Source organism: Physeter macrocephalus, chromosome 16 (assembly GCF_002837175.3).
Source record: "Physeter macrocephalus isolate SW-GA chromosome 16, ASM283717v5, whole genome shotgun sequence".
NCBI classification, from domain to species: Eukaryota; Metazoa; Chordata; class Mammalia; order Artiodactyla; family Physeteridae; genus Physeter; species Physeter macrocephalus.
The window spans coordinates 14,626,049-14,643,527 of NC_041229.1; the positions used below are offsets into that span (position 1 = coordinate 14,626,049).

Below are 17,479 nucleotides of genomic sequence, written 5' to 3' on the forward strand. Positions count from 1 at the left end.
TCTCCAGCCTTCCCTGCTCCCGAGACGCCCATCTATAGCCCGGCTCGTCTGGACTCACTCTGTCCCTGAACTGGGGCTCCGGCAGGTGATGGCTGAAGGGGTGCATTCAGCTGGGGCCAGTGCTCTGGGGAGGGGCAGCTGGGAGAGCAGGGGTCCTTTGCTTCTCTGTCCACATCCCATTGGCCAGGCAGCAGCGGGGGCTCCTGCACCCTCTGCTCGCCTGTCCCTGGCCAGAACGACAAGTGCAGCGGCTGTGCTGCGGGTTAGGGACCCGGCAGGGCTCCGCAGAGCCCTGCTGCGGGGGGTACAGCACGAAGTCGAAGCTGGCGAAGAGAGTGGAAAATCAGACCCCACCCCTCCCGCTCATCGTGTTCTCGTGGAAACTAACCAAACCGTGCGGCTGTGACCAGGACTGCTGTTCTCTGTGTCGTGATCTCTCCTCAACAACGACGAAAGGAATAAAATACCACTTGTTTCCTAGTGGCTCTGAGGTGCTTTCCTTTCTGTGAAAGAACTTGAATATTTGTAGGGCCTGTGGTGCTTGAAGGGCTAAAGGGACCGTGTCCTTGGTCAGAGGGAGGAGGTGACAGCTGCAGGGCCAGCAGGGAGGTGTTTTATTTCTGGGGGTGTGTTTATTTCTGCTGCTTGACCACTTAGCTCCTCCCCTGCTTCTCCTCGTGCCTCCCCTTCCTCTCCCCTCCTTTACCCACACCCCTCCTCCTCACCCCTTCCTCCTCCTGCTTCCGCCCCACCCCACCCCACCCCACCCCCGTCAGTGGGTTCAGGCTCCACCCCATAGCTGGACCTGTGCCTCCCGCATGCCCTGGAGAGAAGGGAATCGCGATGGCTTGACCGAGGGCTTGCTGGCCTGGAAGGAAAGGTTCTCACCTGTCCCTTTGGTCAAGTCTGGGGCCACTACCTAAGGACTTGACAAAGAGGGGTGTGGGTGGGTTACTTGGGTTATGATCAAAGCCCTTTTACCCTTTCATCTTTCTCTAAACCCAAATACCCCCTCCCCTGTGAAGCCTTCTTGGACTTAAGGTAGATGAGTCCCTTCTTTCTGTGCTCTAGTCATACTGGCTCCTGCCTTTATCTTCATGTTGAATGCTCTATGCCTTGGATCCCAACTGTAGAGGCCCGTTGGATAATGTCCGTCTGGTAGTGACACCACAGATGGGGGCATAGCGACCTGGGGTCACCTAGAGCATCCTCCCAAAGACATTCCACTTCAGCTTTTTAGTTGGGCAAACAAATACAGCTGTGAGCTGATTCCCTTGGAGGGCACCCATGTGTGGCCCCCACCTCTACGTGTTTTATGTGTCTTTACCGTGAGACCCAAATCCTAGAGGGCAAGGGCTATGTCTTGTTCTGACCTAAGAATGCCTGCAACACCTTACATTCTCAAAAAAGTCTTCACAGGGTCTGCCTAGATTCTTTGAGTTGTTTGGAGCTGCAGACTAACAAGGCATGGGTCCTGAGGGACTTGGGGGTCCAGCCACTCACCCCTGGCCACCCCTGGGACATCCGTGTTGCCTGTCCTCCTTCTCCACTGCTTGTGCCCTCAGTCCCCCAGGTCTTTGAAAAGACTGAGGCTTATAGTTGAGGTCAAGCTCAGCATTGTCAACCCAGAGATCATGGTGGTTAAAACATCTCTGGTCATGCTTAAACTCTGGGAATAAGCTAATGACCCCCCAATCATGGAACACTCACTATGTGTCAGGGAATTTGTAGGCTTTGCAGCAACTTCAGAGAAAGGCTGGATGAAGATCCTTAGAGGCCCCAGGTACACAAAAGTTGGTGGGTACCTCCCCACATTCATTATTGAAAAGAAAACATTAAACTACAAAAATAAGTGTAAGGAAGTCCCATGGGGAGGTTCTGATTTTTCTCATAATAATTATGTTAACAATAGAGAATGGTAGTTCTCGTCTCTAGCATAGATAGAAAATGGTTATCCCTACTCTGGCAGACTCTGAGAACCTACCTATTTTTCCTCCTGGTAATCCAGCATGATCTCTGAGCTAGATAGTCACATTTTAGATTCTCTCTGATAAATTTGTGACTGGTCTAGGGCCACACGGCTGGCAGGCAGAGGAGCTAGGAGTTGAGCCCAGGCTGTCTGTCTCCAGAGTTCTTTATAGAACACATGTGGCCTGGCTTCCTTCTTCAGGAGGCTGATATCCAGACAGAGGAAGAGGATCATCTGGGCTTGTGAGGCTGCTTCTGGAGCCTGGCGGTTCCTTCAGGGCATAAACTAGCTGAACTGTTCTCTGAGGAGGGTCCTGTGAGAGGTGAGTGGTCTGGAAACAAGACACGTAAAGAACAGTCAAAGAAACTGATGATCAAAATAATAACAATAACGAATGAATGGATGCAGCTAACATTTATCAAGCACTTACTTTGTGCCAAACACTGGGCTGAGGTCTTCACGTGTACCAACTCATTCAGAACTCACAGCTCTGTATGATGGCATCCCTATTTTACAGATGAGGAAACTGAGGCTTGGTGGATCTTGCCTGAGTTTGCACTGCTGGTGGCAAAGCCAGGGTCTAGCCCAGGCCCATCCAGCTCCAAGCCAGTGTGACCCTGTGCCACAGAGGAGAGGACCCAGGCCCATCAGCTGGACGTGAGCAGGAGGTAAAACTTGGCCTATTGTGAGTGAGTGCTTAGTTCCCAGGCTATGGTGATCCAAAACTGGAGTGAGCTCCCAGTCACTGGAAGTGTTCAAGGTGAGGGAAAATAACGAGCAGATGGGATCCCCTAGGCAAGATGGGATCTGAGAACCTACCCAGAATGACCTAAGTATCCGGGCCTGAATTGACGAACCCCTAACCTCCCAACCAATGGATGAGCTGCTTCTTCCTCTTTGGTCTAGCACTGCAGGGCCAGGGCAGAAGAATCCAGAATCCAGGCATGGATCACTGCTTAATGTGTGTCTTCCTTCTGGACCAGCACTCCATGCAGGCAGGACCGCGTCTGTCCACTCAGCCTCTAGGCACGCAACTTATATTTGTGATTTGGTTCAGTATAGCAAATGTAACTCGGTTGAACAGGAAAGCTGTCGTGCTGTGCCAGTTCCCAGAAGGGTCTCAGACGGAGATCTCAGGTGTCCTGCACATCTCACCTCCCGGCTGTTCCCTCTGCTCCCCACCTCCCCATGAATTCCACTCCAAAGATTTTCAAGTCTATTTGCATGAGCTGTTTGTGCTACTTAGTACCACATAAAAAAAGGTCAGTCTGCCTTCTGGGTCCCCCTGGGCTGTGGCCTTCCCCATCCCTTTTTTTTTTTTTTGCAGGTTGTGGATAGGAACTTGCCAAATTGTTCTTGGAAGAGAGTCAGAGGCACAGTGCAAGCAGCAGGGGGAGAGGGGTGGGTGAGGGGGATGCCAGGCTGAAGCACACCCCAAGGTCAGCGGGCTCCTTCTCTTCTTGTGGGGAGGAGGGTACTGCCCTCCCCAGGATCATGGGCTGGCAGAGCCCATGGGTGGGAGAGCGGTCCAGCTCTGTCTGGTTCACCCAACCTTGTCCCTGGTTGTTCTGCCTCACCCTGGGCCCAGAGAGAGTGAGACAGGTGGTTGGAGGGTAAGTCAGGTGTGTTTGCCTGAGCCAGGGGAGGAGCCTTGGAAATACCTATCTCTAGGCCACAGAGAGGGAGAGCGGCCACCTCTCACCATTAGAATGATTCATTGCTGTCACAGTTGAGCTCCAGGGGGCCAGGATCAGCCAGCTCAAGCCAACCGGCTGCTGATTTTATGCAGCCAGCCCCAGCCCCAGCACTGTGCCTGGTTGCACAATAGTGGGGCACTTTCCAAGGCAGGGATCGCAGAGCAGGGGATGGCACGGTCAGGTATCCTGAAGGACCTGGGGTGCTAGGGACTGCCAGGTGGTGGGCCCCCTGTACCATCCAGAAGAGTGGGTTCCTGCCTCCCAGCCAGGCTTGGAGGTGGCCTGGTGGAACAGAAAGAGGCTCAGGACATTTCCTTGTGTTCCCTCTAGCTGTGTGATCTGGGGCAGACCCCAGCATCTTTGTCAGTTTCCTTCTCTGCAAAATGAAGTGCTTCCTAGCCATGGGGTAAGCTGGGCTCCTGTGTCAACCTGGGAGCCTTGGTTTCCTCAACTGTCCAATGGGCCTATCAGTATCTTTCCTGTTACCTCACAGGGTCAGAGTGACACAGTGGACACAAAAACACTGAAAATTTTACATGTAGATATTATGCTATTGTTGACAATAACATACAACCTAAAAGTTGAGGATTATGTGTTATTAGGGTGTCTTACCGAGGACTATGGTCTGTGAGACAGCCTCTCAGATAGCCCTGCTGAACTGTTCCAAAGAGGTAAGGGAGAAGCCAGGATATATAGGAGTTTTTACTGGAAAACAAACAGACAAACAAAACCATGTACAGCTAAACATGAAAAGACTACTGCTAATCACACAAACCAGGCGTCCCAAGTGAAGGATTTTAGTGCCTCTCTATGTATGGGAAGATGCATGAGTCTGGGCTCATTGAAATTAGTCCTTTGATGTTCATCTTAACTGCCTAGGGCCAGTATCCTGTTTTTCTTCACCCTATATTCCCCTCAGGGTGCACTGTCACCAGCAGTGGCCGATGGTTTGATGGCGGGCAACATTTTTTTGTCCGCGTTATTAATATTTATATTGCCATCCAGTTCTTTCTGTGCTCTTTCTTTGATAGCAGGGTTCCCCTTCTATCTTTTAAACTGGGGTTCAAGTTTTGACTTGTCCACATACCATGGGAGATTCCTCTTCTGTAAGATGGGTATCTCAAAACTTGCTTGACTAAGCCGTTGGACGGAACGAAGCAGATCAAACAGGCAAGAGTTCTTTGGAACAATCAAGAACCATAAAAGGGATGGAATTGTTACCAAGTGATCAGAGATGGGCACCAGACTCAGTGAAGACAGACATTTAACAGACCCCATGATCTGTGTCCTCGAAAAAGCCAGAATAGACTTGGTAGTCTTGTGAAATAAATGCCCAAGATGATTACAAAGCCAGATGTGAGCCATTTGGGCCATGTCAGTGGAATCCAGAAGGTCATGGAGGAAGGGCCGGAGCAGCAAGGGGTAGGCTTGATCCTGGAGGTCTTCCTGGAGCTATTGAGTTGGGACCTGCTTTTCAGAGGTAAGGAGGTATGTGGTTACTGGAAGGAGAAGGGCTGCAGCTGGAGAGAAACAGCCTCCGTTCCAGTTCAAGCCCAGACGTGACTTCTTAGAAAAGTCAAGAATGCATTTCTCTCCAGGGTGTTCACTGTGGGAGAGGTGGGTCACACGGGTTTGCCCTTGTCACCAGCTGTAGAAACAGAAGAGGACGTCCCCATCTCCTGCCTGCTCAGGGAGCAGAAAGACCTGGGCGACCTTGACGCTGAGTACATTGCCCTTTGGCAGCTCCCAGGACCTGTGTGCCCCATGGCTTGCGCCATCTTGAAGCCAACAATTAAGGAATGGACCCTCCAGGGCCCACCCCCGCCCAGCCCTGCCTTATAAGACCCCAGGGACCCTGGCATCCACAGCCACAGCAGGAGACAGGAGCCAGCGTTCCTTGGGGTTCGGGACATCTGGGCAACACAGATGGGGCCTGAGAGTCACCACCTTCCCTGCCGAGTGACCACGCATGCCATGCAGCTGAAGACGGACCTGAGCCGGGAATCGGGGCTTTCTAGGGGCTTCTGGCTTCTCTCCAGCTGTGAGCCAACGCCAGGAGGATTGGCTGGGGGCCTGGAGTCCAAGGCTGTGCCCTCTGCTGTGCAGCCCCCCACACCCAGGGCAGGTGGATCTGGAGGATCCCATCTCGAGGAGACTGGTGATGAGGGCCTTTGCCTCGCTGCTGGCTCTTGAGCACCAGGGAGACAAAGCTCAGCCGATGCCCCAGTCTGTTAACTCCCTACCCCCCGAGCCCAACCATGACCACCCCAGACGGTTGCCCAAGGCTGAGGAATCGGGAGACAAAGGAGGCCTGCTGGGGGAAGACAGGAGAGGCTGAGGCACGGCAACTGAGGACACTGTCCCTCTGGACAGGCAGCACTGAAGGAGGGTTCTGGAAGTTGGGACTACCTCTCCATACCTCCCAAATTGCTCCTTGATTTCTGGGTCTTGGGGAAAACAGCAGAGTGTGCCCCTCTTTGGCTCTAGCCTGGAACAACAGGCAAAGGAGGAGGGGTTGGGGGTCTTTGCCTTGTGGTCTTTCCAGGATGGAAGAGTGGTGCTCCCACCCCAGTTGCCCCCATATCCCAGAAGAGACTGGAAGAACAAGAGGTAGGGCCAGATGCCAGCAGGGAACAGCCATTTTGCATGGGGTTTCGGGGGAGGAAGGGAAGGCTGGGGATGCCAGGTGGGTGGTTGGCTGGCAGAGACATGCTGAGGGTCAGGGTCAGAAAGGTGCCCCAAGAACCTGCTTTAAAGATCACCCCACTGGCGACTGAGCCCAGGGAAGGGATTACTGCGAGTGTCCTTGTCTCTTGGAGGGCCAGCTCAGGGTGAGGGTAGTGAAGCTGGCACTTATTAGGACCCTCTTGGCCAGGCCTTCTACCTACATCACATCTATTCCTGCGACAGCCCTGCAAGGTAGGTGCTATCATCCCATTTTAGAGATGGGAGAAGAGGACTCGGAGAGGTAACCTTCCCCAGCATCACGCAATCCGTAGTAAGGAGTCAGGATGCAACAGGATTTAAGCGTGGGTGCATCTGTCTGCAAGGGACCCCTGTGCTGCTCGCAGAGATGTGTGGGGGAGGCTTCCCTGGGCTTCTCTGGGGGATCGTGGCCATGATCCAGGTTGAAGGAGCCAGGATCTCCCTGGAAGGCTGTAGGGTGTCTCTGATGGGTGGCGGGGGGGCTCCCTGTCCCCAGTGTAGGCTAGGCTGATGACCTCAGTAAGGACAAGGAAGGACTTGGGTGTGGGTGAGGTGAGAGGGGCAGGACCTCCTTGACTCTTAACATCTGGCTTCCCCTGAACGGACAAATTAACACTTTTATGAAAATTGCTGCAGGGCTCCAGGTGAAGCGCTGGAGGGGAGCAGAGGGCTGGGGCCGGGGAACTCCCCAGGAAGGACTCTGGGGAAGCTGTCGGCTGGGGGTGGGGTGTGCTGGCCACTCGCTGTCTCTCCCTGGAGACAAACTAGTTCTTGCTACTTATTACAGGTGATTTCATGGGAAGAGGCTGCGTTAGGCAAGTTGTGGGTCTGCCTGTGCAGCTGGCAAAATTATTTCACCTCTGGAACTAATCCATTCATTTAACAAAACTAGGGACCCACTAAGTGCCAGGCCCTATTCTAGGCACTGGGGATCTAGAAATGAACAGAACCAACAAAACTCCTTGCTCTCCTGGAGCTTAAGTTTTAGTTAGGAGAGAAATGAGAAGCAAGATAAGGAAAATATGTATTTAATCAGATATAGTAAGTGCTACAAGCAAACCACCGAATTTGAAATGTTGCAGAGTGGGTGTGTAAATATTAGGCAGAGATGCAAGGAAGGGTCTTTGGAGTCAGTCTTTGAAGAATGACCTGAGCAAATTCAGCCAGGAAGTTCTCTGGAGGAAGAGTCTTCAGGAAGAGGGAATAGCCAGTGTGAAGGTCCTGAGGCAGGAGTGTGTCTGGAGGATTAGAGGACCATAAAGGAGACCAGTATGGCTGGAGTGGAGAGAAGGGGCAGGGAAGTCATTGGAGACAAGGTCAGAGAGGTCAGACCATTATCTAGAAGCCAGATAAAGATGGGCTTCTAGGACACAGAAAGGACTTTGGCTTACACTCTGAGCCCTCAGAGTGTCAGCAGGAGAGGGAACCCTTAGTGAAGTGAGGGCATTGGGTGGGATGACCTCGGAGGCCCTTTCTGGTTAGTCTATGATGCAGGGTCTCCCTTTGGGATGGAGATGTCTTTCTTCACAGTGTTAGTGTCTGGGAGTCTGTGTGTGTGTGTGTGTGTGTGTGTGTGTGTGTGTGTGTGTGTGTGATGGGGGTATTTCTGCCTGAGGTCTCCACTCTTGAGACCACTGACATTTTTGGACCGGGTAGACTAGACTGGGACTAAAGGCCCATCTAGCCCCGAGATTTAGGAACTTCTCCAAGTGCCCAACCTGGGGAATGTCTGCTTGGCGCTCTGGGCTGTGAGCACGCAGGTTTCCACTTGGGAACATGTGACTAGGCCTGGTTTTGTGAGAAGCTGGGTCCCTGGGCAGGTGGGCCCCTGCCTCGTGGGGAAGGGACGAGGAGCCTGGAGGCAGGGCTGCCTGCTGGGGGCGGGGATGGCCCCCCCCCGGGACAGATCTCAGCTCAGTCAGACAACCCCCTCCAGGCCTGCCTGTCTCTATTTCCAGAGTGTTTTCCAGCCCAGACAGCTCTGAGGGGGTGTCATGAGTCACCCCCTCAGGGCAGGAAGCTTTGCTAAGGAGGGACAGAGTGGTGGGTGTCATCTGACCAGAGCCAAGGGTCAGTGTCTGGGGCCAGACCAGCACCTCCCAGATCCTGCTTTTCAGTGTCTGTGTTGGGATGGCCGAGCAGGGCGACCCACAAGGAAGGGACCTGAGGAAGATCCTGTGGTCCCAAGTGAGCCACACAGACTGCTCTTTTTTTTTTTCTTTCTCTGTGGCCACTTATATTTTATTTTTTTTATTGGGGTATAGTTGCTTTACAATATTGTGTTAGTTTATACTGTACAGCAAAGTGAATCAGCTATATGTATACATATGTCTCCTCTTTTTTGGATTTCCTTCCCATTTAGGTCACCACGGAGCATTGAGCAGAGTTCCCTGTGCTATACAATAGGTTCTCATTGGCTGTCTATTTTATACATAGTATTAATAGTGTATATGTGTCAATCCCAATCTCCTAATTCACCCCCCCCCCCCCGCCGCTTCCCCCTTGGTCAGAGTGCTTATTGCAGCCTTGCTCCAGGCCCTGTCAGGGGCCTCAGGGGCCAGGGAACAGGGTCTTGGCTGAGCCAGGGTAGGGGCTGCTCTGCCTTCCCGCTCCCACCGTTGGCTCCTGGCTCCAGCTGGGAGGTCGGCCCTGCATACCTGCCTTCCCACTGGAAGTGCTGTCTTCTGTCCACCCCGCACTGCAGCACCAACCGGCAGCCCTCAGAGGCCTCACTTAGCTGCTGGTATCTCCTGCTGGGCCGTTGCGCGGATCTGACATCATAGCCTCAGGTAAGTCCCTGGGGGCTAAGTGGGGAGTCCCAGCTGAGGAAGGGTGGGTCACACACCGGCTCCCCCTCCCAGCCCCAGCGGCTCCCCATCTCTGCCCAGGTCCCGGGGTGACACAGGAGGCTGCAGCTGGTGCCTCGGGCCCTGGGCCATGGCCTGGAAACATTCCCTCCCCACCCGGGGCAGCTTCCAAGGACCTGCTGCAGTTCTGCCCAGTCCCAGGGGACTCCTAGCTTGAGAACAAGCCCTCAAGGCAGGATCATCAGGGTCAAGGCCTGACTGGGCTGGAGGAGTGAGGTGTTGCTGAGTAAGGTGGAGAGCAAGGGCTCTGATTCCACGGGCTGCGGCCCCGGGCCAGTGCCCTCCTGGCTCCTGGTGACCTTTGCAGGCACCTTGGGCTGCACGGAGGCTGCTGGCTGTGGCATCTCTCCCCAGTGCTCTGCCTTCCCACTCCCACTGTTGCCTGTGGCTCACAGCTTCCCCCTTCCTCAGGTCACCTTGGAGGTCAGAGAATCTCCCCCACTCTCACGTGGATCCTGGCCCAGCCTGCCCCGGCAGGCAGGCAGGCACGCCGGCAGGCAGGCAGACAAGCAGGCAGACAAGCAGGCAGGCATGAGATGAGGGCTCCTTTGCCAGTCCCTCCTCCCTGCCTTTGTCTCTTCCTGCCCACGGGCTCGGCTGGGGTGTGGAGGGAGGGAGGGCCACTCTTCCCATCCAGGCTCTGGGTCACTAGCACCTCATAACTTTCTCTTCCACTGAGGACACAGCCAGCAGCTCCTGCCATGGACAGGTGGTACCTGGGTGAGTCCCCTGAACCCCATCCCCCCCGCCTTCTCAGACTCTGACACAGGTGTCCACCCCATCACTTTCAAGTGCACCCCCAGCTCCCCAGGAGTGCAGGAAAAGCAGAAACGAGGAGAGGCGGGATTTCTAAACAAGGGCATCTCGGTATGGGTCCTGGGCGGGCCGTCATCTCTGTTCCCAGCATCTCTGAGCTGCAAGAGCTGGGAAGGCAACTTGTGCAAAAGCCCCCTTTCTGTCTGTGTGTCTATCTGTCTGTCTGTCCATCTGCAGGAACTCTGAAGCCAGACTGCTGGGTTCAGAGCTTGGTTTCCCCACTTTGTAGCTGCCTGACCTCTGGCAAGTTATTTTACTTCTCTGTACCTTAGTTTCTTCGTCTATAAAATGGGGATGATAATAATGCCTTCCTTGCCTCATAGATTTGTTGTGATGATTAAATGAGTTAATTTTTGTAAAGTGTTTAGAATAGTGCCTTGCATATAGAGTTAAAAACGCAGCTACTGATTTGCTTTCCCTATTTCTCTTGTCTTCTATCATCTCCTGTCTATCTACCTATGTATCTATCATCTTCATCATCATCTACCTATCATCTATCATAGTCATTCATCTCTTTATCTATCAATCTATCTATCTATCAACTTTTTACCTATTTTTATACTCCAGAAAGAATCCACAGTGGCTTACAAAGATAGACAAAATGGACTAGGATGCCAAGATAATGTATAATAAGGAGGTACCAGTGTCTGTGTGGAGGGCCCCAGGAGTTTTGGGAGTACAGCCACGGGGGCTTTCTAGCTCTGGTTTTGTCCCTGACTGGGTGTTTCAGGCAGATCCCTCAACCTCCCTGCCCTCAGTCTTCCCGGCTGCCCAGTGGGGATCATGGCGCTGCCCTGGCCACCTTCAGGGTCATTGTGGAGTCAATGACCAGCTCAGTTTCTTTATCTGTGGAATGGAGCAAATGTGCATTCAGCAGACAATGCACGAAAGAGCTTGACACATGCTCAGCCCCTACCAAATGTTAGCTCTGTTGTATTTTCATGAATATTCATCACTTGGCCCTGAAAGCAGAAGAGCTGAATGGGTGTCTCAGCTGCTGGTCTGCAGGCCATGGCATTTCCTCTTTCCATCTCACCCTCATGTTCATTTTGCTGGAAGGTGGTTGGATTTTCTGGGTCTGACAGTGTATGACAGTAACAATAATGACACTTACTGTGTACCAGGCCCCCTGCCACACCCTTTACCGCATTATCTCACTTTCTCCTCATCACAACCCATTCTACGGAGGAGGAGACTGAGGCACACAGAGGTTAAGTAACTTGACAGAGGCCATATACTTAGCAAGTGGAGGAGCCAGGAAATGAACTCAAACCTTGATCCCACTTCCACTGCTCCAGGAAGATTAATAGATGGAGTCCTTTTGAAGGACTAACCCACCCCTGATGGACACTGACTGCTGACCTTGGCCCTTTGGCTACAGTTGAGCATCAGCCTCTTCTGGAAGCCAATTCGATTGATTAGAACTCAGCCAGGAATATGAGCATCCATGGAGTACCCAGCGCTGCGGTCCCCAAGGTGAGTGGGGCCACAGTAGAGGGGGGAGGAGGCCTTGGAAGTGTGGGAAATTTCCTGATTGCTAAAACTGAAGGTGTGGCTCTCAGTCTCCACCTTGCCTCTCACCGCTGTGTGCCCTTGAGCCAGGGCCTACCCTCTCTGTGCCTCAGATGCCTCATCTGTGAAATGGGGAAGTAACACAAAGTTCAAAGAACTAATAGGAACGTGTTTTGCAAATCATGAAAACAAGGTGCTCTCCCTGTGGCAGAGCTTGGTCCCTCCCGAGGGAGCCTACCGTGTAACAGTAGGAAACTGGCATGGAAGCTGTGCTTCACGGTTGGAGAAGGAAAGTGCCAGAGGCTGCAGGAGATGAGGGGTTGGTTAGGGATGACACTGACTGAGGTGTGAGCTGTTAGATGCAGACTGGCTGGATGAAGAAGATAACAGAGGAAAGGGCGTTCCCAGGCAGGGAAGGCCTGGAGGTGTGAACGTGCGTGGAGCCTTGAGTGCCAGACAAGACACATCAGCCGAAACAGCGATCTTCATAGTGGTGGGTGAGGTGGGCAGCTGCTAGGGTCAGGGGCCTCCATGGGACCCCCGGCCTTGCCCCCCAGGCTGTAGTATACACGGAATATATTTTGAAACTCCCACTTCCCCATTGTCACAGCCCCAGCCGTGACCTCTCTGGCTGGGGGAAGGACACCACGGCTGATCTGTCCCCGGCACTTCTCTCTGGAAATTTCCTTGGGGAGGGTTTGGAAAGCCGGCCAGCTCCTCCTTGCCCCTGCTGCCCCTGCACCTCCTCATGCCTCAGCAGGAGCCCCGCTATCCACACCAGGGCCTTTCTTGTGACCAGGGTAAATATTACCTGGCACTGTTAATGTTTAATGCCCCCCCCCCCATCCCTGGCCACCCCACAGCCAGGCACTCTCCCCGAAGCAGAGGCAGTGGGACGTGCCCAGTCTGCGGGGGGACATGGCAGCATTGTCGACAGATGACGGTGAGTGTGTGTGTGCGTGTGAAGCATTAGGTGCCTCGGACCATCTTTGGAGGGTGAGCAGGACCCCACTCTTCTGTCTCCTGGCACCCCTGCCTTCCAAGAGTTACCACCGCCCCTCCCTCATCCCGTGCCAGCCTTCCTGCTAAGAAAATTTGCTTTTAAAAGAGGATCCCAGGGCTTCCCTGGTGGCGCATTGGTTGAGAGTCCGCCTGCCGATGCAGGGGACGTGGGTTCGTGCCCCGGTCCGGGAAGATCCCACATGCCGCGGAGCGGCTGGGCCCGTGAGCCGTGGCCGCTGAGCCTGCGCGTCCGGAGCCTGTGCTCCGCAACGGGAGAGGCCACAGCAGTGAGAGGCCCGCGTACCGAAAAAAATAAAAAAATAAAAAGAGGATCCCGCATTAACTCCAAAGAAATCTAGCTTGAATGGCGGAAACTTGGGTGCCAAGAAGTAGGAGCTGCTGGAGGGTGGGGAGTGGTGAGCTTCTATCTTGACTTTCTGGCATGCATCTGTCCTGGTTCCATGTATCTTTGGGACTATCTAAGCTCAGAGCAGGAGGCGGATGGGGGCCAGGCTGGCTGGGGCAGGAGTGGGCCCCTCTGCTCAGCCTTCTCAGGCTGGCTTTGGGGTGAGAGCCCCCAAGTTCAGGACACACGCCCAGAAGTCATGCTGCGAATGAGGGTGATCAGGCCTGGAATCCAACGGGCCTTCTGTTTTCTGTGGTCTTAGAGCCAGATCTAGAAAAGATGAGGGCTTTGGGTGAGGGCTCGCTCATCCAATGGCTCAAGATGCGGTGGTCAGGGAGGAGACGGGTTCCTGGTATAGTGAGGGGAGCTGTGAGTTTGCTCATGGCTCTGACACTAATGCCCCATGTGACCTTGAACAAGACCTGAACCGAATCTGGGGAGACAACTTTGGAGGCCTTCTGCATGGTGATGGGTGCCTGGGCCCCCCATAGGCTCCCTTGGCCTCAGGCCCTACAGGTCCAGGAGCAGACCCCTTCTAGCCTGTTCTCTCCGGGCCTAGGGCGGGTGTACCGCCAGGACAGCTGGGCTCACCGGGCCCCACGGCCCAGGGCACAGTTCGGCCCAGCCTGGGAGGTGCCGACTGGTATGTTCCTTTGACCTTGGGCACTGCTTCCCTAGTGCCAAGAAGGGGCTCAAGTAGGGCAGAGAAAAGGGGCCACCCCTAGCCGTGGCAGAAGAGCTCTGGCCAGGTGCCCTCCAGCTGCCCAACAGTGAGCGTGCTCAGTTTACAGGGCCGGAAGCAGAGCCACGATATCTGCTCGGGGCTGGAGACTGGCCCGAACCACTTGGCCTTGAAATGTCTCCTTCCTCCTGACCATGTGACAGGCAGCACAGCAAAGGGGTTAAGCACCTAGATTCTTAACAACCAATTGCCTGGGTTCATTCCCAGCTCGACCCTTTTCTAGCTGTGTGACTGTGGGTGAGTTGCTTTGCCCCTCTGTGCCTCCATCTTCTCACGGATTATGTTGGAAGAATATTAATGCCTCATAGGGTTGTTGCAATGGTTAAATGAGCTACTGCTTTGTTAGCCTCAGCCTGGCACATGGTAAGCACAATATATTAATGTTCCTGAAATAAATTTGCTTCCCCCTGAGGATAGCAACGTAGGAGAGAAGAATCTAGAAACATGGGTCCAAGACCCAGTTCTGCCTCCAACTTTTATTGGGACTTTAGACAAGTCTTCAAACTGGGCCTCAGTTTCCTCCTTCTGTTCAGTGAATTTAAGGTTCTATTTATTTATTTATTCATCCATTCACTTCACAAATATTTGCTAAGTACCTTGTAGTTGATGAGTCATATGGAGAGACATTGCTGGTGAGTCTTATGGGAGATGCCTCTGTTGGCCTTTTCTTAATTTTGTATGAAGCAAGGAGAGGAAGGAACCAGCCCCTCCCAGAGGTGCCAGAGGCCTCCACAGGCATCGTGGGTCCCTGCTTTGGAGGCACAGTATTTGGTCCCAAGCCGATTGTTGGGAGCCGCCTAGGGCAGTGGGGCAGTGGCGTTAGCAGACTCACCAGCCCCCGCTCCTGGATGTCTCTCCACCAGCCTCGCCTGGCCCCCTTAGACCCCTAGGGGTGCTGGGATAGGAAGGACGGGAGTTCCACTGTTTCTGTGGCTGAAACACACCACCGTCGGTGACTCACCCTTCACCCACTTCTTGCTCTCTCCTCAGGTGGCAGCCCCAAGGAGGACGTGGACCCATTCTCCTATGGTGAGCCTGGTGGGCCCCTCCTCCGCACCCTTCCTGAGCACCCCCCCCCCCATGTAACCCTGGTTCCTGGCCTCTCCCAGCCCTGGGTTATGTGTCCCCACCTTCGCCAGTTACTGTAGGGCTGCTGCCAGGTTGGCTGCAGGGAGGGGTCTGGGATCACTCATCCCACTTCCTTGCCCTCTCCTCCCTCAGACTATGAGACTGTCCGCAACGGGGGCCTGATCTTTGCTGCCCTGGCCTTCATCGTGGGGCTTATCATCATCCTCAGTAAGTGGGGCCTTCGTGTGGGAAGTGGGGTGCTGATGGGGACACATCTCAAAGCCACTGAGCACACTGGCTTCCCAGGTCGGGTTGCGGGAAGAGCCCTCTCGCCCCCTTCCCAGATCCCGGAAGGGGGAAGTGAGTTTCTCGGATCCCCTCCGCTCCCCCACGCAGGATGTGGAAATGGATGGCCACCTTGATGGAAAGAGGCGTCTTGGATGCCCCACTGCTTGGTCCTCAGACCACCCAGGAGGTTCCTTCTTCCTCCAGTGCGCCCTCCAGTGGATGCTGGGGGGAAGGCTGTGGAGATGGGAGAGCTGTCTTCCAGCGGCCCTGGGAAGCTCCAGTGCGCGTGGAGCCAGGCGAAGGGAGGGAACCAGCCTCCACTGGACACCCCCTCCCCCAGATCTGGACGCTTTCTTGGCTTGAGCTACATCTCGGCCCATTTAATCCTCTTGGCAACACTGAGGGATGGCCACCAATGTCACCATTTTGCAGATGAAAAACCAGACCCACCCTGATAGGTGCAGCAAGCTGCCTGAGGTTCCGTAGCTGAAACGGAAGCAGAGCGGGTTCAGCCGCAACCCCCCCGCCCCGCACCAAGCCCCTGCCTGCTGCCGGAAGGCAACCGTGCCTGGCAGCCGGAGGCCTTAGGCACCCCTGTTAGTTTACCATGGATCCCCTACTCTCTGGGCCTCAGTTTGCTCATCTGTTAAATGGGGATTATCCCACTTGCCTCAGAAGGTTAGGGCTGGCAGCCAAAGACACAGCAGCCAAGAAAGCACTCGGAAGGATCCAGCGTAGGCATGGGGTGTTCTAGGGGAGACAAGGGTCCTGGTTCCAGCCCCAGCAGGCACACAGCAGGAGCTTAATAAATGCTCGTGGACTTGTTCAGATGCAACCAGAAGAAACATACACAGAAACACACCAATGAAAAGAAGAGAGAGAATGTAGCAGATACACCTCTGTGTCCTGGGATTCTAACACATCCATGGGTGGAGCCCCCCACTCCTGACGGCTGTGCTTTGCAGACGTGGCCAGTCTCCCCGATTCCCCTGGAGGCTCCCTGGTGGCAGTGTTGAGCACGTAGGAGGTGGAAGGCAGATGGGCAGGAGCAGGGGTCTTGGCTGTGGACTTCCTGCCATTCTTCTCCAAGAGCTTATTGAGCAGCTTCTGCATGCCCAGCACCACACAGGGGGCACCACAGTGGCCCAGGCTCAGCGCCACTCTCAGTGCGCTCACAGACCCCCACGGAGCCAGTGCAGTAAATGTTTGTTGACTGACCAATTGACTGACTTGGGCTTCTGAATGATTATGGTGCAGCCCTATATAGAGAGAGAGACAGTCAACTGTGGCCTCCAAGGCAGACACCGAGCGGTACAGGCAGGTGGGAGGCAGAGGGGAATACAGAGCCGAGTCCTCCAGGGCAGAGAGGGTCTCCTTGGAAAACTAACCTCCTTTCTCTCTTTAAGGCAGACGATTCCGCTGCGGGGGCAGGAAGAAGCACCGGTGAGTGCCTGCCTGGGTGACTGATGGGGTGGGCGGGGCAGGGGCTGGAGGAGCAGGTCGAGGAGTTTGGTCACTGAGGCCTGTGAGGAGGGTCTACAACTTCAGGGACCCCTGAACTCACCGCCGCCCCCCCGCCAACTTACCTGTCTGCTTTCCTCCATCCCAGGCAAGTTCACGAAGATGAGCTGTAATGAGAGGTAGGTTTGAGAGGGGCGGGCAAGGGGGGTGGCCGGGGATGGCTGTGGATAATAAGGAAGAGGTGGGGACGAGCTGGGAAGAACTTCAGGGTCCTTCATCCATCAGCCAGGCGTCTGTCACCCTCATGTGTTTTTAAACCATGACCAAGTGCCCGGCGTGGCGTGTGTAGCCAAGGGAGGCTGCCGAGACATGCCAGAGAGAGGTAAGATGAATAAGGAACGAAATGAGAGTCCCGACCTTCGCCCCCTCACAGCCCCAATCCTGTCTTTGTCTTTGCAGAGCCAGCCGTGTCCACCATTGCACCGGGGCCGCGTGGGAAGCCCTCCCTGAGCTATAGGTCTTTGTCCCCGGGACTGCCAGGCCCTCGGGCTGAAGGAAGCCCCGGGTTCTGCGTGACCCCTGGGTGGGCATCGCCTCCTCCCACCCCGTGCTAATAATAAAGCCAGCCTCAGAGACGGCTCCTTCCCTGGCCTGCCTCCCTCCCTCCTTCTCTCCTGTAACTGCCACCGTCCACTCCTCCAAGTCGGAGTCAGTACAGCCCGGTCCCTTGTTTTTCAGTTATTCGCTCAGGTGCCCATGCCTACTTAAGCAAGAAGTTCAGTACCATCCCCTCTAGGACTTTCCTAGCGATGCCAAGGACCCCAGGGACAGAGGGCTCAGCCTGCCTTCCAAATGCCAGGCAAAGAGAAAGCCGGGAAGGTGAAGATCACAGGTTCAAAGCCGCTGGGTCTGTTGGAGCTGCCTGATCATCGGCCCAGGCCCTGG

The 17,479-nt window shown here is 54.6% G+C and overlaps 1 protein-coding gene across 1 annotated transcript; it reads left to right on the forward strand.

The window, feature by feature from the left end:
- Positions 1-9,906: 9,906 nt before the first annotated feature.
- FXYD2 (FXYD domain containing ion transport regulator 2) lies at positions 9,907-17,185 on the forward strand. Its single transcript, XM_007101815.2, has 6 exons — positions 9,907-9,959; positions 14,708-14,746; positions 14,939-15,013; positions 16,480-16,516; positions 16,683-16,713; positions 16,994-17,185. Exons 1-5 carry the CDS (start codon positions 9,941-9,943, stop codon positions 16,705-16,707), a joined length of 195 nt encoding a protein of 64 aa, XP_007101877.1. The 5' UTR covers positions 9,907-9,940; the 3' UTR covers positions 16,708-16,713; positions 16,994-17,185.
- Positions 17,186-17,479: the final 294 nt, after the last annotated feature.